The sequence below is a fragment of the Fonsecaea pedrosoi genome (genome assembly GCF_000835455.1).
Source record: "Fonsecaea pedrosoi CBS 271.37 unplaced genomic scaffold supercont1.2, whole genome shotgun sequence".
NCBI lineage: Eukaryota > Fungi > Ascomycota > Eurotiomycetes > Chaetothyriales > Herpotrichiellaceae > Fonsecaea > Fonsecaea pedrosoi.
The window spans coordinates 3,271,982-3,287,507 of NW_013550614.1; the positions used below are offsets into that span (position 1 = coordinate 3,271,982).

The window sequence follows — 15,526 nt, forward strand, 5'->3', positions numbered from 1 at the left end:
TAGAGTTGCGGAGGCGGGGATGTCACGATGTGCATAAATTGGCGTTAGTGTCGTGTGGAAGCCCTCCGCATAAACCCCGGCAAAACTTTTTCCTGCACCTAGACAAGTGCCTGGTGGTGCCTCCGTGTGTACATACCGTAGATGGCTCAGGGAGGTTCTGTCAATTGATGTCTGGCCCGCTTCCCTTCTGCCAGATTTACCCGACGATCCCCGACAACTTCTTTCTCCCAAACAATGGAGCGCAGTAATAGTCCAAAGCGGCGGAAACTTGCAGGAAGTTTCCATCATGCCCATCCCGATTCGAGCGACGATCTGGGACCGTCCTTAAAGCCTCAATATGCATCCAGAGGCCGCTCTGCAAGGCCCTCCCACAGAGACCAGAGTCGTTTGCACGATGCGAAGCCGCACCAACAAGAGTTTGACGGGCCAGAGCCTTTCTTCAACGATGAGGACACCGCAGCCATGGACCGCGACTGGTATACGGGAGATGAGTTCGGCCACACCTTCGGCGACGAAACACACAACCCTTTCGGCGGTGCAGATGCTACTTGGGCAGACAAGCAGCACGAGCAGGCGCTGTTGGACAAGAAGTTGGGCAAGAGATTGACAGCTAAGGCGGCGCAGAAACAGAAGGAGGTTGATGCCTGGGAGGCCAATCGAATGCTCACGTCCGGAGTTGCGCAAAGGCGCGATCAGGTTCAGGATTTTGATGACGATGATGCTGTCCGGGTGCATCTACTGGTGCATGACCTCAAACCTCCATTTCTGGACGGAAAGACTGTCTTTACAAAGCAAATCGAGCCAGTGCCAGCAGTGCGGGATCCTCAAAGTGACATGGCCGTCTTCAGTCGCAAGGGCAGCAAGGTTGTACGGGAGAAGCGCCAGCAAAAAGAGCGACAGAAACAGGCACAGGAAGCCACAAATATTGCCGGAACCGCTTTGGGCAATATAATGGGCGTGAGAGAAGACGAGGGAGACAGTGCTGCTGCGCTACCCGGTGAGGACAGTGGCAAGAGCAAATTTTCTGCTCATCTCAAGAAGAGTACCGGGAGCTCTGCATTTAGCAAGAGTAAGACATTGAGGGAGCAACGAGAATATCTACCGGCCTTTGCCGTGAGGGAAGAGCTGATGCGGGTCATTCGAGACAACCAAGTCATCATTGTCGTTGGCCAGACCGGCTCGGGGAAAACGACACAACTGACCCAGTTTCTCCACGAGGAGGGCTACGGTAAACACGGCTTGATTGGATGTACACAGCCTCGAAGAGTTGCCGCCATGAGTGTCGCTAAGCGGGTTAGTGAGGAGATGGAAGTAGAGCTGGGTGGATTGGTGGGATATGCCATTCGTTTTGAGGACTGCACAAGCGATGAGACGGTAATCAAGTGTAAGTTCTGCCGTTCCTATACCAGACGACATATTGACCGTGGTACAGATATGACGGATGGCGTTCTGCTTAGAGAATCCCTCACTCAACGAGATCTAGACAAATACTCATGCATCATCATGGACGAGGCTCACGAACGCGCTCTCAATACCGACGTCCTAATGGGTCTGATCAAGAAGGTTCTTGCTCGACGCAGAGACTTGAAGCTCATCGTTACGTCTGCCACTATGAATTCGGAGCGTTTCTCTCGCTTTTATGGAGGAGCACCCGAATTCATCATTCCTGGCCGCACCTTTCCTGTCGACATCCAGTTCTCACGTTCACCGTGTGAAGACTATGTTGACAGTGCCGTCAAGCAAGTTCTCGCTATCCATGTCTCTCAGGGCGCTGGAGATATCCTCGTCTTCATGACAGGCCAAGAGGACATCGAAGTGACTTGTGAGTTGATTGAAGAGAGACTCCGCCTGCTAGTTAATCCGCCGGAAATCATGGTGTTGCCGATATACTCCCAGATGCCTGCAGATCTCCAAGCAAAGATATTCGATCCTGCCCCGCCCGGTGTGCGTAAAGTCATTGTTGCCACCAATATCGCCGAAACTTCGTTGACAGTTGATGGGATCATGTACGTTGTCGACTCCGGATTCTCCAAGTTAAAGGTTTACAATCCCAAGATGGGAATGGACACCCTGCAAATCACCCCCATCTCGCAAGCCAATGCCTCTCAGCGAGCTGGTCGCGCTGGTCGCACTGGACCAGGCAAAGCATTTCATCTGTATACTGAGCAGGCATTCAAGAACGAGTTGTACATTCAGACAATCCCTGAGATCCAGCGGACGAATCTAGCAAATACGGTCTTGCTTCTGAAGTCGCTGGGTGTTAAAGACTTGTTGGATTTTGACTTTATGGACCCTCCGCCACAAGACACAATTACCACCTCACTCTTCGATCTATGGGCCCTGGGGGCATTGGACCACGTTGGCGACCTGACACCTATCGGGCGCACGATGACCGCATTCCCGATGGATCCTTCACTCGCCAAGATGCTGATAACATCATCTACCGAATACGGCTGTAGCGAGGAGATGCTTACCATTGTCAGTATGCTGTCCGTGCCGTCTGTCTTCTATAGGCCGAAAGAGAGGCAGGAGGAGTCGGATGCCGCGAGAGAAAAGTTCTTCGTGCACGAGTCTGATCATCTCACACTGTTGCACGTGTACACTCAGTGGAAGAGTAATGGATACAGTGATGGTTGGTGCGTTCGACACTTTTTACATCCTAAAGCACTACGTCGTGCAAAAGAGATTCGGGAGCAACTACACGACATTATGGTTGGCCAGCAAAAGATGGAGCTCGTGTCGTGTGGTACGGACTGGGATGTCATACGAAAGTGCATCTGCTCCGGATATTATCACCAGGCCGCTCGTCGGCGAGGAGTCGGAGAGTACATCAATCTGCGCACTAGTGTCACAGTCCAGCTCCATCCTACCTCCGCTCTGTACGGGCTCGGAGATCCACCCGACTATGTCGTCTACCACGAACTTATCTTGACCAGCAAGGAGTACATGAGTTGTGTCACGGCTGTTGATCCGCACTGGCTGGCAGACCTTGGTGGTGTCTTCTACAGCTTAAAATCAAAGGAGTATAGCGCCAAGGACAAAAGGATCATCGAGAGTGAGTTCAACCGGAAGATGGAGATCGAGAGACAAATGGCCGAGGACCGAGAAAAGGAGGAAAGGAGACGGCAGGACGATGAAGAGAAAGAGCGATTGCTGATTGGGAGGGCCAAAAGTAGCGGACCTGTGGTTAAGAAGATGGGCAGCAATGGAGTGGTCAAGAAGCCGATAGTCCCAAGAAGGCGGATGGGGTTTTAATTATCACTGCTACCACTTGCGCTGATCATGGGTAGCATATGTCCATTTCTTGGTTACTGGCCTCACAATATTCACGTAACAGAGTCACATGGGGACCGCAGCCTCGTTTGTCGATAATATCCTCACAGCCTTGTCAAGGTCACACCGAGGCTGAGTGGCCCGTGCACGCTAGTATAATATAGGAATAGCGTCCCTACGCCAAGCCCATTCCCCTTTTCCACGCTAGTCGCTGTTTCCAGTTGTAGTGTGCACATCTTTGTATCGAGGCGACCACTGCTGCCATATCTTCCCGACCGCGGCTGCTACCGGCACAGTATACGACGGAAGGATGCTGACGGTGTTTCTGTCCAGATTGAAGCCAAGAGTGGTTGAGAAGGGCTTCAGACCGGGTGACTTGAACAACGACAGCCTTGCACCGTTTGTGTCCAATCTCCAATAGCGATGGCGCGGTAAGACATCAATTGGAAAACCCACCTCCGTATCAGAAGGATATAGCGGGGTGTCGCAACCTTGTGTTGGCTTGGGACGGTGCCGTACATATCGGTGCTCTTCAACAATCTGCACGAGAAAGCCCTCCGCCAACCCCCTTGACCAGGTAAGTCTACGATTATACAGCAAGAGAGCCGACATGGAAGAACTCTGTCTTCACCATGTCACTGTTGCTCTCGTCCTTCTCTCCTTCACCAGCTATGCAACCTTGACAACTACTGACAACCATGTCTCCAGGCGACAAAAAGACAAAGTCCCTTGAGGACAAGGCTCCGGAACCCCTTTGTAAGTGGTCCAGTCGGCCAAATGAACATTCATGGCGCGTTGATGTCACCGGCGCCGGGTCATCCACCTAGCAACATGATGTTAATCTGACAGACAAGTCCCCGGACCTGGAATTAAGCGAAAATACTAACGAAATGCAGCATCTCCGCACAGCCTCGGCGTCGTCGAAGAGGACAGTTGCCTCTCTCAGACATCTTCCGCTTCACCCCCGTCATCCAAATCGACAAGAACCCTACATTCTCAACAGTCTCGACCTGGACAGTCTCCTTTCTTTGCAGGCTCCCGAAGAGACTACCGATCCGGTGGATACCCATATCGTCCTGCTCGTCTCAGCGACTCAACTCCGTCCCCTCGAGATAAGCGTTTCCCAGAGACATTCAAGTCCGCAGTCACAGCTTCATCCGACGTTTCAAGCTTATCTTCACCCCTTGTAAACGGAACAAAGGATTCTAGCAGTCCCTTTTCACCTTCCAGCTTCTCATCGCACTCTTCCCCAACACCACTCAACGAGAAGGACGGCAATCTTTCACTCTCTCGTGCACCAAGACGAGTTCTCCGGCCAGACAACTGGTGGCAGAAGCACAGCAAACAGTCGCCAAGTGATTCTGAGTCTGCCAGACCCTCTCTTCTTTCTGTCAAGTCTCCACTCCCACTTGGTGAAGATCTTACAGGGCCTCCTCCCCTTCCCCGGAAATCACCTCTTCGACCGGCAGGCCTTCCACTTCCTGCTCCTACCAGCCAAACTCCCGCCAGAAAGTCTGATTCTGGGCCACACGAAGATAGAGCACTCTGGGAAGAGCTATCTCCGCCTCCGCTTTGCGTCCGCAAGACTAGACTCCCGGTAACTCCATCACAACCTGAAGCAGAAGATCGGCAGCCGAAGACTCTCGATTCCGCAGGTTGCCAAGAGGCCCTTGAATCTCCATCTCCAGAGTACACACCGCTCACCCGTGAGTTTGTTCTTCGACGTCTCCTTTCAGAAGAGTCATTCAAAGAAGCGACAAGAGCCCGCCCGGGAGTACGCGAAGAGGAGGAATTAGACGCTGAAGTTATTGCACACCGTAAAAAGACCCTTGAAATTCTTGAATCTTCTCCAGAAGTGTATGAGTCTAACACCCCGTTGAAGAGAACCAAGACTTTCAAACAACGACGCCGAGCAGGCGCGACTTTCACGATGGATAGCCTTCATCCCGACTCTGCCTCAGGTATGACAGCTCATCGCCGCGAGGCAGTTCGGCTTGCCCAGGAACAACAGCGCGTAGTTGTGGAGAAGTGCAAGAGATCGAAGCAAGCTGAACCTGATTATGTTTTTGATGAGTTGATTGGCAAAGGTAGCTTCGGTAGAGTGTACAAAGGGTGAGCCAATCTAGGATTTCGAGCCTTCGACTTCCCTCCTCTGACTTGTTCATAGACGTCAGCTTTCCACCTCCAAGGTCGTTGCTATCAAAGTTCTCGACATCGATGAAGCAGATTTTCATGCCTTTGGCGATCACAAGGACGAACAGATCCGAGACTTCAACCGGGAAATCAGGATCTTACGGCAAGCTCAAGAGAGTGGAGCAGAAAACCTCAACCAAATGATCGAAGCTTTGCCGGTGCACAGTCAGCTGTGGTTGGTGTGTGAATATTGTCCTGGCGGCAGTGTGAAAACTCTGGTAAGTTTTAGTGATTGTGCATTATACTTCTGCCATACATCCTCCTTTGGAGTTTGGCCTTTTGAAGTTGTATGTTGTTTGACTGACATATGGAGCTGTAGATGCGAGCGACCAACGACAGACTTTCTGAAAAGTACATTGTAATTGTCGCAAGGGAATTAGCCAAAGCCCTCAAAGGTCTTCATCAAGCAGGTATCATGCACAGAGATGTCAAAGGTAGGCTTTATCCCTTTGCTTTGCATGAGTCTCTTCTTCGTCTACGCAGCCCTCTTTCCTGATACATGGCTCTAATATTAAGTCGTGGTCCTTCCAGCTGCCAATGTTCTTATTCACCAAGAAGGTCGCCTAGAATTGTGTGACTTCGGCGTTGCCACAATCCTCGATACCCAAACAGACAAGCGAAAGACATTCATTGGAACTCTGCACTGGATGCCACCGGAGCTATGGACAGAGAATCCCGAGTATTCAGACGAAGTAAGTTGCTAGAATGGCCAGCGTGTACCTGCATTCCAAAACATACACATACCAGTTGGACCGAACGTCAAGACTGACACAAATTGCTAGGTCGATGTATGGGAATATGGCTGCACCATCTATGAGTGTGCCATGGGACGGCCACCAAATAGCGATCTCCGTGAGCGACAACAACTCAAAATGAGAATGAGGCGCTTGAAGCAGGCCATCTCTCTTCCAGAAAATGAGAATTTCAGTGACGGCCTTCGTTCACTTGTCTCCTACGCATTAACTCCTGACGCCAACACACGACCATCAATGGAGGACGTGTTACAACATGATTTTCTAAAAGACACAGAGGAGACACATCCGACAAGTATGCTCACCGAGCTTGTTCAAACATATTACGCTTGGCTGTTTAGTGGGGGTCAAAGAATCTCTCTGTTCATGCCTGGTGGCGCGGCGGCCGCTTCTGCTCAAGGTCCGGATGCCGACTTGGAATCTGATGATGAATGGAACTTTAGCATGACTCAAGATTTCGAAAAACGCGTCTCTGCAATCTTGGAGATCCCTGACTTCTCGGACTTTTCTCCTAGCGACAGCATGACAGGAGAAGAAACACCAAAAGGATTGAACAGACCCGGAGGTCTCTCACCCCCCAAGGAAATGACAGCAGCTCAAAAGGCCAACTTTGAAGCCCGCGTCAAACGAGGAGCGGATCTCTCCAACCTTTTCGACCAGGACAAGCCTGCATACGAATACAAGACCAAGACAGATTTCATTCCGATCCCCGAACAACGGCGGATATCCGACTTGCCATTCCGAGCCATGGCAGAGGACCGGCCTAGCTCTATCGCATCCAATGTCATTGATCTCGGAGACTTTGATGAAGCCGACTACGCAGTTGCCGCTGCACCAAGAACTGATGACAAAATCCAAACCGCTTATGCTGCACCGCCATTGAAGGAAGAGACCATCAGACTTGCGGATGCATCTACACTTCGGGAGAAGCGAGCCAATTCCAAAGGCCCTCGGGACCCCAATAACCAATCTCTCACGGCTCGAAGAGCGTCGTCCGCAGAAGGTGTTGCGCCCTCGAGTACATCCGCGCATGATTTTGCAATGTCTCAAGAGGAATGGACTATTAAGAACAGAACCAAAGCTCCTGAGCTGCAAGAGCCAGCCGAGATCACATCTTCCCGACCCGGTCACGCGACAATGGACTGGTCCTTCGCAAACGCAATGTCTGAGGCTGCAGTGACGATCCCACAAATAAATGTAGCGCCCGAACCGGAGCCGACTAACGGTCATGATATTCCAGGACCACCAGAAGAGGAGATCGAGACAGAAGCCGATCCGGACGACAAGACCAAGAGACACAAGACAATGGATTGGTCATTCTCTTCCGCCATGGCTGAAGCCAAAGTTACCGAAGACTACGAAGAGGAAGAATCCCTGGGATCGTCACCCCCAACGACCGCTCTTACATATCAGAAGCCTCATCCCGGCTCCAGACCGACACCAACCCGTCCAGCCCCGTTAGCGCGCCAAATGACCATGCCGGTGACGATTGGTGACTTTGTTCAAGCTGAAGAACAGGAGATCCCTCGACCATCGACCGCTCTGTCTGAAGCATACAGTGATGTTTCTGCATCATCGACGGACGTGGATCCGTTCGGGCTTGAGCGGGACAATGACGAAGACGACCGAGATCACCCGGGTCCTGCTACGATGGACGAAGACGTCAACATGGGTGGATTCTACTCTGGGAGAGGGAGGACGATGCTCGCCGGGTATTCCTCGGGAGCAACCACGCCATTGACGGCGTCCGGGCCGCGTCCGGCACCGTATGCTTTGGGACGACCGGCGCGTATTGGCGAGGACGGCTTTCCGGGCCCAAGTCACTCTCACCCGGCAGCACACAACATGCACCGGGTCTCAAACTCGTCCGTCACCTCGAATGCAACGGCCATTCCGGCAGGTGGCGCCCAGGGCCCCCTCGTGGCCTTCGTCCCGCCTGCATCGCCTCCCAGCACCGCCGCGATGTCCGCCAACGCCTCGAATGACGAGGTTGAGGCGGAGTTGATGCGGTTGCTGGAGGGGATGCAGGGGACGTTGAATGCTGCGAGGGAGGTCGTGGGTGGCCTTGAGAGGAGGAGAGCGCGGGGGGAGGAGGAGGAATGGGTGTCTGAAGAGGAGTAGATGGGGGGAGGGGGCTAGGCTGGGGAGGGTGGACGACGCAATGATAACGACAGCCTAGATAAAAGAATCCAACGTTTTGTTTTGCAGAATTCTTTTCAGGAATGTTCCATACAGTGTGTGCCTGAGCTATATTCCGTATGACGTGAGAGGTTGTAGATGTACGTGCACCGTCCGAGCTTTGCATCAGATACCCACGACGGTCCCTGGTTCGGCACTCGTAACAAGTGGCCCCAGAACTGTAACGCACTGACCCATTCGTACTCATTTGTATGTGCTTCGGTCCCCAAAGCTATTTCCGTTGTCTTGCCCTGTTTAATTTTCCTGCGGGACAGGACAGGGGGACAGGGACACCGAGCGGGCGGCGGGGCGGAACCCAAAAAGACAGACGCACCCATATCATCCAACCGCGACCAGTACCAGCAACCAGAACTGGAATGGAGAAACGCGCAATATATATATATATAAATAGTCCCCGAACAGTCGTCGCCAACGATTCTTTCGCTGACTCATCACCCTCCGCTGTGCTCTCCCACTAACGACTGTTTAGTCCATTCGCTCCCTCGTCCGCTCTCTTCCACTCGCTTCCTCTCTTTTGCGCTCCCCCTTTCACTTCCCCCTGCTCCTTCATACCTCCTCACGGCTCTGGCCCGCTCCTGTCGTTCTCCCTCGTATATCGGTGAGGCTCCCGTTCGGGCTCTCGTCTTATCGGCGCGAACGTTGTAGATATCTAGCCTTGTGGTAACTTTACCCAATCATATCTCTAATCGCCCGTTTCGGCCCTAATAAAAGGTAGAATCCCTGAGAGGATGCCCTACTACGTTACTATACGGGGTTAAGTTAACTAAACCCCAGTGTTGCGAACAGGCGAGAGAGGGCCGCCAGGCCAGAGCAGGATACAGGAAGGTTAGCCGGGGGAGAGTGACGACATAGCACGTAGCCTGGCTCTGTTGTGCTCTCAAGGCTGAGCAGAGCCAGGGAGAGCCATGATACAAAAGAAATCTATCTAGCCAAGAATTCTGTCCTAATACTAGGCCAGAAGAGGAAGGACCCTATCCTGGGGACCTGTGCCTAGTCCAGGCCAATCACCCAGTCTCGCTATCCGCCTGTCCACTACAGCAAACCTCCCCATTACAATATTCTGCTCGATGTATATCATCGCAAGCAGAATTGCCTTTTTACTAGTTTTTACATGTTTGAATCACTCTCTCTCTCTCTCTCTCGTCAGGAAAGCGGACTTCCCCGAATCTTAGAGATAAGAGGGAAAAAACATACAGAGCTAGCGGGTTAGGACCCGTCGAGGCACCAGACTGGATTGGATCGCTGTGGAGATCTTAGTGTCTACGATTCCTAGTATGCGGATGCATTCTCTTCGACTTACCACTATTCGGGACCAAGTCAGCACAAAGACCAGAAGACTAGTGTCTATAGATGGGGAAGCTTCACCTTCGCTTCTGGCCTAGGCGGGTCTCCAATGCCGTGTCGCGTGCGGATGTCCTCAATAGCTTCGACACGCCGGGATAACTGCTCCGATCGGCTTGAGGTACATAGATAGTTTGTCAAAGGGAAAAGATAACAGGACTTTGTGGATATTTAAGGGCGACGGACGCACCTCCGACTCTACAACTCGGACTACTCCTCTGTCTGCTTCTTCTGCTTCTCCCGCTTGGTTTGTACTTTGCGCCCACCTGAGCTTTTTGTACATCATGTATGCTCGTCTCGTTGCCGCCGTTTGGCTGGCTGCCGGAGCTCTCGCTGCTCCTCATGGCGGCGCAGCGACCCTTGACTATATCTCAAGCAATGCCTCGTTGCCCAAGGTTGTGTAAGTCTTCAGCAAGCTCCCTTCCGTTTGCGGGGCCTCAAAGCTATCATCAAAGTGGCCCATCTCGTATATAAGTCGCTCAAAAGTCCACCCGGGCTAACTCGAAACTATAGTGTTTTTGGACCGCTCTCAGCCACCCTCATGTCAGCATCCAACTGGAGTCGTGTAGACAACATCAACTACGGCAGCGGTGTAGGCCCAACATTCCCGGAGCTGGTTGCAAACGTGTCAGAGGTGTTGCAGGTCGCCCAGCTATCTTATATCAGCATACCATCCCCTGGCGGCAGCTCAAACATAAACTCATCCACTTTCCTGAACGTGTCGCAGATCGCAAACAGGCTGCTCTGCTCGCCAGGCTCTGACATCACTGCCGCCGTCATGATCCACGGCACGAACACCCTTGCGGAGACGGCATTCGGCGTGGACCTGACGTTCCAGTGCAACAAGCCCTTTATCGTTACAGCCGCCATGCGTCCCGACACGTACGTTTCGCCGGACGGCCGTGCCAACTTCTACCAAGCAGTTGCCGCCGCCGTGTCTCCCGACACCGTTGGCCGCGGCGGCCTGATATCCTTGAACGACCGTTTGACCAGCATATTCTACTCGACCAAGCTGGATGCCAACACACCCGATACTTTCAAATCGCTTGAGCAGGGTAACGTGGGCGTCTTCCTGGCCGGTCAGCCGTACTACTACTTTGACGCTGCCCTGCCTACTGGCCGCCCTTATTTCGACATCAGCACCACAACGGTTCTGCCGAGTGTCATCACCCTCTACGGACACCGTAAGTTGTCATCAAGATTTTGAGCCAGAGAAGAAAAAAAAAATAGCTTCATACGTTCAGTGCTAACCCCTTGCCACAGAGGGATTTGACGCCTCTCTCATGTACGCTGCGGTCGCCAACGGTGCCAAGTAAGTCGCAGTGACCGCCAGGACGACTGGCTAGTTGTGTATGTCCAGGTCTGACTTGACTCTCTCTAGGGGCTTGGTGATTCTCGGTGCCGGCGCCGCCTCGCTCAGCTCTACGGCAACAGCAGCCGCCACCGACCTGTACGCCCGTGGAATACCCGTTGTCGCGGCGCCGCGACCCATCACCGGTGCTGGTGTTCCAGGAATCACCCCCGGTCCAGTGTAAGTGGCTTGAGAACAGAAATTGTTTTTTTTTTTTTTTTTTTTTTTTTGGTTTTTTTTTTTGGGCGGCTCAAAATCCCGTGATCGAGCATCATTTTTACCTTCCCAAGCTTTTTTTTTTTTTCATTTATATCAGGTTGCTAATGTATTGGGTAGGATCAAATCTGGTTATGTCGGAGGTGATCAGGCTCGCGTCATGCTGCAGTTGGCCATCAATGCCGGTTACAGTCTCGACCAGATTCGCGACCTCTTCGAGGCGCCCCTGCGCAAGGCTGTTTATGGTCCGTGGGCCAACCAGCTTTTCTACGGTATCGTGTCAAACCCAGACCATATCTTCTAGAGATAAGAGTAGTGTGACAATTTGCCCTCACTGGACCCTTTTTTTTTTATTATTATTACTAGCTTTGTACTTCGGTTTGTTCCATCCCCCAATGCTCCGTCACGTGCCCGAGTACATAAAAAGCGGCCTGGCTCCCTTTCCTGAACGAATATGATAAAGGATAAATCATAGTTCGGGGTATATATGATACATATACCACTCGTAAGAAAGAAAGAGGAGATTGGCGAGAGCGAAAAAAACGAACAAGCGAATGAGCAGGCAGGAACCTCGGGAGTGATCCGATCTGGTTTCGTCTAATATGGACTGGATCTAATACGAAGGCACTAATAGTAGTACATATAGTGTACAAGGTACAAAGTAGTGTATTGTCTTGGTGTGGACTGGACTGGAGTGGCAAGGGGGAACGACAAGATAAGTACCTAGCTAACTAACTCGGCAGTCGGGACAGAGGGAATCAGAGGTAATGTATTCGGTATGTACGTATCCAAAACCCGGCAGGCGGTCCTCGGTCCTGTGCTCCGATCACACTACCCGGAACTTGTCTGTAGAGGTGTGTTGCGTTGTTCTCTGTCTGGCTGTCTGGCCAGCTCACTGGCTCTGTCCCCCTGCTCTACCGAGTCCTCGCACTCATTTCGCAGCAGAGACGCGCGATTCGATTCATCCATATTCGTATTCGTCTTCATATTATATTCCTATTCATATCCATTGTCACATTCACATCCAAACAAGAACGAAGCATATCGTCATGTTCCATCTTTTGGCATTATCAATACTTCCTCGTAGCAGTAGCAGTAACAGTTGCAGTGTATATATATATATATATATATCGCAAGCGGTGAGCCGCGGTATTCACCAGGTAAGGAAAAAGGAAAAATAGAATGGAGTGTCACCAAAATTACGAGTGGGCGTAGTCGGGGGGGTCGTTTAGGTTGTTGGGTCATGGGGAGGAATCTCTCTCTCTCACTCTCAAAAGCAACGGTCCTTTGCTGCCGGTACATGATCCACACGCACAGACACTTGTTCTTTCGCAAAGAAGGTCTATCCCGCTTTTGTTGCCACTTCCAAAGGTACAAAGAGAATCGACTTTGTTGTAACAGGGTCCCACATCGTCCACCTCGTACGATCCCTTCTCTCCTTGCAGTGCGTCTCGTATCTCCTATTTCCGTTTGTCCGAAACAAAAACCGAGTTTAAATACCATTCTGGCCGTTCAATTCCCGGTCCTCAGGGATCTTCTCATTCTCCATTCCCTTTAGGTTGGGTGACTTGGTGGACCGCTTGAAGTAAGACGAAACCTCAGAGTGGAAGTCATCATCATCCTCAGCTTGGGCAAGGTCGTCGGCCTCCTTCTCCTCGGCTCTGGCTTGCATGCGGGCTTCCCACTCGCCACGCATCTCCTCAATCCGCTGCTTGAAGTCAAGCTCAGGGTCATACGGCTTGCCGACTCCACGGAGGCGCTCCCACAAGCTCAAGTGCTTGGGGTGGATGGCGATACCATGGTAGTCCTTCTCGCGACCGGCGCGGATGTAGGCCCACCGACGTTCTTGTTCCTTGAGATCGAGGCCGGTCGTGTCGGGCATGAAAAGAACGTTGATGATGACACCAGCAAGACCAAACCACGGGACAACCCAGAACTTGGTCTGGGTGGACCAGTAGCTGTAGCCGACGGCGGCAGTCAGAGCGCCCAACTTACCGACAGCAGCGGAGAAACCGTGGGCCGTAGCACGGACGGCGACAGGGTAGACTTCGGCGGCCGCAAGGAAGGTGACACAATTGGGACCAAATTGCTGGAAGAACGACGACAGGAAGTACATGGTCTGGAATTCCTTGATGTGGTCGCGAGAGGTGTAGTAGCTAAGCTGGGTGCCGGGAATGATGAAGAAGATAAAGTCCATCAAGAAGCCGAGTGATTGCATGTGCTTGCGGCCATAGAGCTTGTTGTCAACCAAGAAACTGGCCAGGTAGTAACCGCATAGCGACACACCAACGTTGATCAGGTTGTACAGCCAACCGGGCATGATGGATTTCGTCTCAGGCATGATGACACTGATGAACTCGCTCTGGAACAACTTGTTGCCATAGAAAAACACGTCGTTCATGTACCACGTGCCAGCAGTGGCGATGACACGACCGCCAAAGTAGTAAAAGGTCAACTTGAGGGATTCAACGTCGTAACCGGTGACGGCGTTCTTCTTCTTGGCAATTCTCAGCTGTCTGTTGGCGCTGGCCTTGACTTTGAAGGTACGGAAGTAGATCAGCCAAGCGGTACCGACGGCGGGAATGGCAAAGGAGACACGGTAGGTATACTGGGCAGCGACCTTGGAGTACGGGGCGTTGCCGCTACCGTGGTGGAAGACCAAGAGCAAGATGATGAGGATGACCTGGTTGAAGAATTGACCCCAACCTTGCATCAAGAAGGCGCTGACAACCTTGCGACCTCTGTGCAGACGATCCTCACGGGTCGACACTTTGCCGGAACCGACAGCGTTCTCCATACCAGAGGTGGCAGTCATGGGATATTCACCTCCGACACCAATGCCATAGAAGAAGAGCGACCAGGCGTAGCAGATGACCCAGCCGTTTTGGGTGACACCCCAGGCGCAGACCAGCATGATGAGACCGATGAACATGATTGTGGCATCCTGGATCAGACCCCAGCGACGGCCGATCCAGTCACCGATGACACCGACGAGGATTTGACCACAGATGATACCGCAGATTTCAAGGTAGTCAACAGCGTTGATCCACGTCTTGCTGCAGATCTTGTTGGATTTCCAGCAATCGGGGAATGCGCCTTGGAAGAGCGGCTTGATGTTGCCAATGGAGAAGAGCACGTAACCTTCCAGACCGAGACCGGCACCGGGGAGAACCATGTTGCGGAAGTAGAAACCGACGGGCGCTAGAGGGTCCTTCTTGAAGATTTCCCAGAAGGCGGAGAACTCTCTCCTGGTCTCTTCTCGGTCAACCTTGGAGACGAACTTGACTCGCTTGATGATGGGGAGGTCAGCCCAGTAGACGCCATTCTCGTCGTACAGGTCGTCGGGCTTCAGGAGGTATCGGAAGACGTCCTTCTCATTTGTGGTCATGTCCAGATGAGGATCCTCAAAGGGGGCGTGAGTACCCGAAACATCGGGACCATGCGGGGGATTGGGCCCATATCGCGTGACCTCGTCCTCTCCGTTGCCAGCCATGGTGTATCAATTAATGGGATATACCAAGGATGGAATACAGGAGACACAAGGCTGAGGGGGGGGCGGAGGTTGTGGTAAAAGATGTTGATGAGTCGAGGTTGACAGAGTGGAAGTAAAGTTCAAGAAAAGGGTACCGGCTTTTTTATGGGAAAAATGGAGCGCACAAGAAATTTGTGTAGGAAAGCGGAGACTCGCACCCGAAAAATAAGAAACGATCTTGACGACAGCCAAGGCAGCTCGTCAATTGGCCAAAGCTTGAGAGTCGACGGACATGGGCTAAGCAACAGGTCAAAGGACCCAGGCCATAGTATAAAAAGGCTTGTCGCACGGAAGTGACGGATGGCTTGCAGGGGAGGTATTATCCACTGAAGAGGCCTTCCATGGGAGCTGGCAACGGGCGAAGCATACCAAAAACAGGCGGGAGAGAGCCACGAGTAGCAAACAGGTCAATTCATTCGTCCACAAGCGACAGAAAAGGTACACGAGGGGCGTGACAGCGTGCCGTTGTTATTGGTATTGGGGGGAGGTAAGGGTCATGGATGAGATTAGAAGAGGGGGGCCGAGTGCTGCAGGCGGATGATGTGACTTGTTGGGTTTAACCCGAGCTGCACGATAAGAGGGTCAAGTCGATGGCTACCGTGGGAGGGACCGTGGGAGGTGGGAGGTGGGAGGCTGGCTAGGGTCGTAGGTGGAGCGATATCCAGATGG

The 15,526-nt window shown here is 52.3% G+C and overlaps 4 protein-coding genes across 4 annotated transcripts; 3 read left to right on the forward strand and 1 right to left on the reverse strand.

Moving 5' to 3' along the window:
- Positions 1–234: 234 nt before the first annotated feature.
- Positions 235–3,255, forward strand: Z517_03142 (uncharacterized protein; the record flags this gene model as incomplete). The annotated part of the gene is made up of 2 exons (XM_013432250.1): positions 235–1,384; positions 1,433–3,255. 2 exons carry the CDS (start codon positions 235–237, stop codon positions 3,253–3,255), a joined length of 2,973 nt encoding a protein of 990 aa, XP_013287704.1.
- Positions 3,256–3,971: 716 nt separating this feature from the next.
- Positions 3,972–8,339, forward strand: Z517_03143 (uncharacterized protein; the record flags this gene model as incomplete). Its single annotated transcript, XM_013432251.1, has 6 exons — positions 3,972–4,029; positions 4,170–5,385; positions 5,441–5,684; positions 5,786–5,900; positions 5,998–6,158; positions 6,249–8,339. 6 exons carry the CDS (start codon positions 3,972–3,974, stop codon positions 8,337–8,339), a joined length of 3,885 nt encoding a protein of 1,294 aa, XP_013287705.1.
- Positions 8,340–10,299: 1,960 nt separating this feature from the next.
- Positions 10,300–11,629, forward strand: Z517_03144 (uncharacterized protein; the record flags this gene model as incomplete). Its single annotated transcript, XM_013432252.1, has 4 exons — positions 10,300–10,942; positions 11,022–11,070; positions 11,140–11,289; positions 11,446–11,629. The coding sequence occupies 4 exons, from the start codon at positions 10,300–10,302 to the stop codon at positions 11,627–11,629; spliced, it is 1,026 nt and encodes a 341-aa protein (XP_013287706.1).
- A 1,188-nt stretch (positions 11,630–12,817) lies between these two features.
- On the reverse strand, positions 12,818–14,818 carry Z517_03145 (uncharacterized protein; the record flags this gene model as incomplete). The annotated part of the gene is made up of 1 exon (XM_013432253.1): positions 12,818–14,818. The coding sequence occupies one exon, from the start codon at positions 14,816–14,818 to the stop codon at positions 12,818–12,820; it is 2,001 nt and encodes a 666-aa protein (XP_013287707.1).
- Positions 14,819–15,526: the final 708 nt, after the last annotated feature.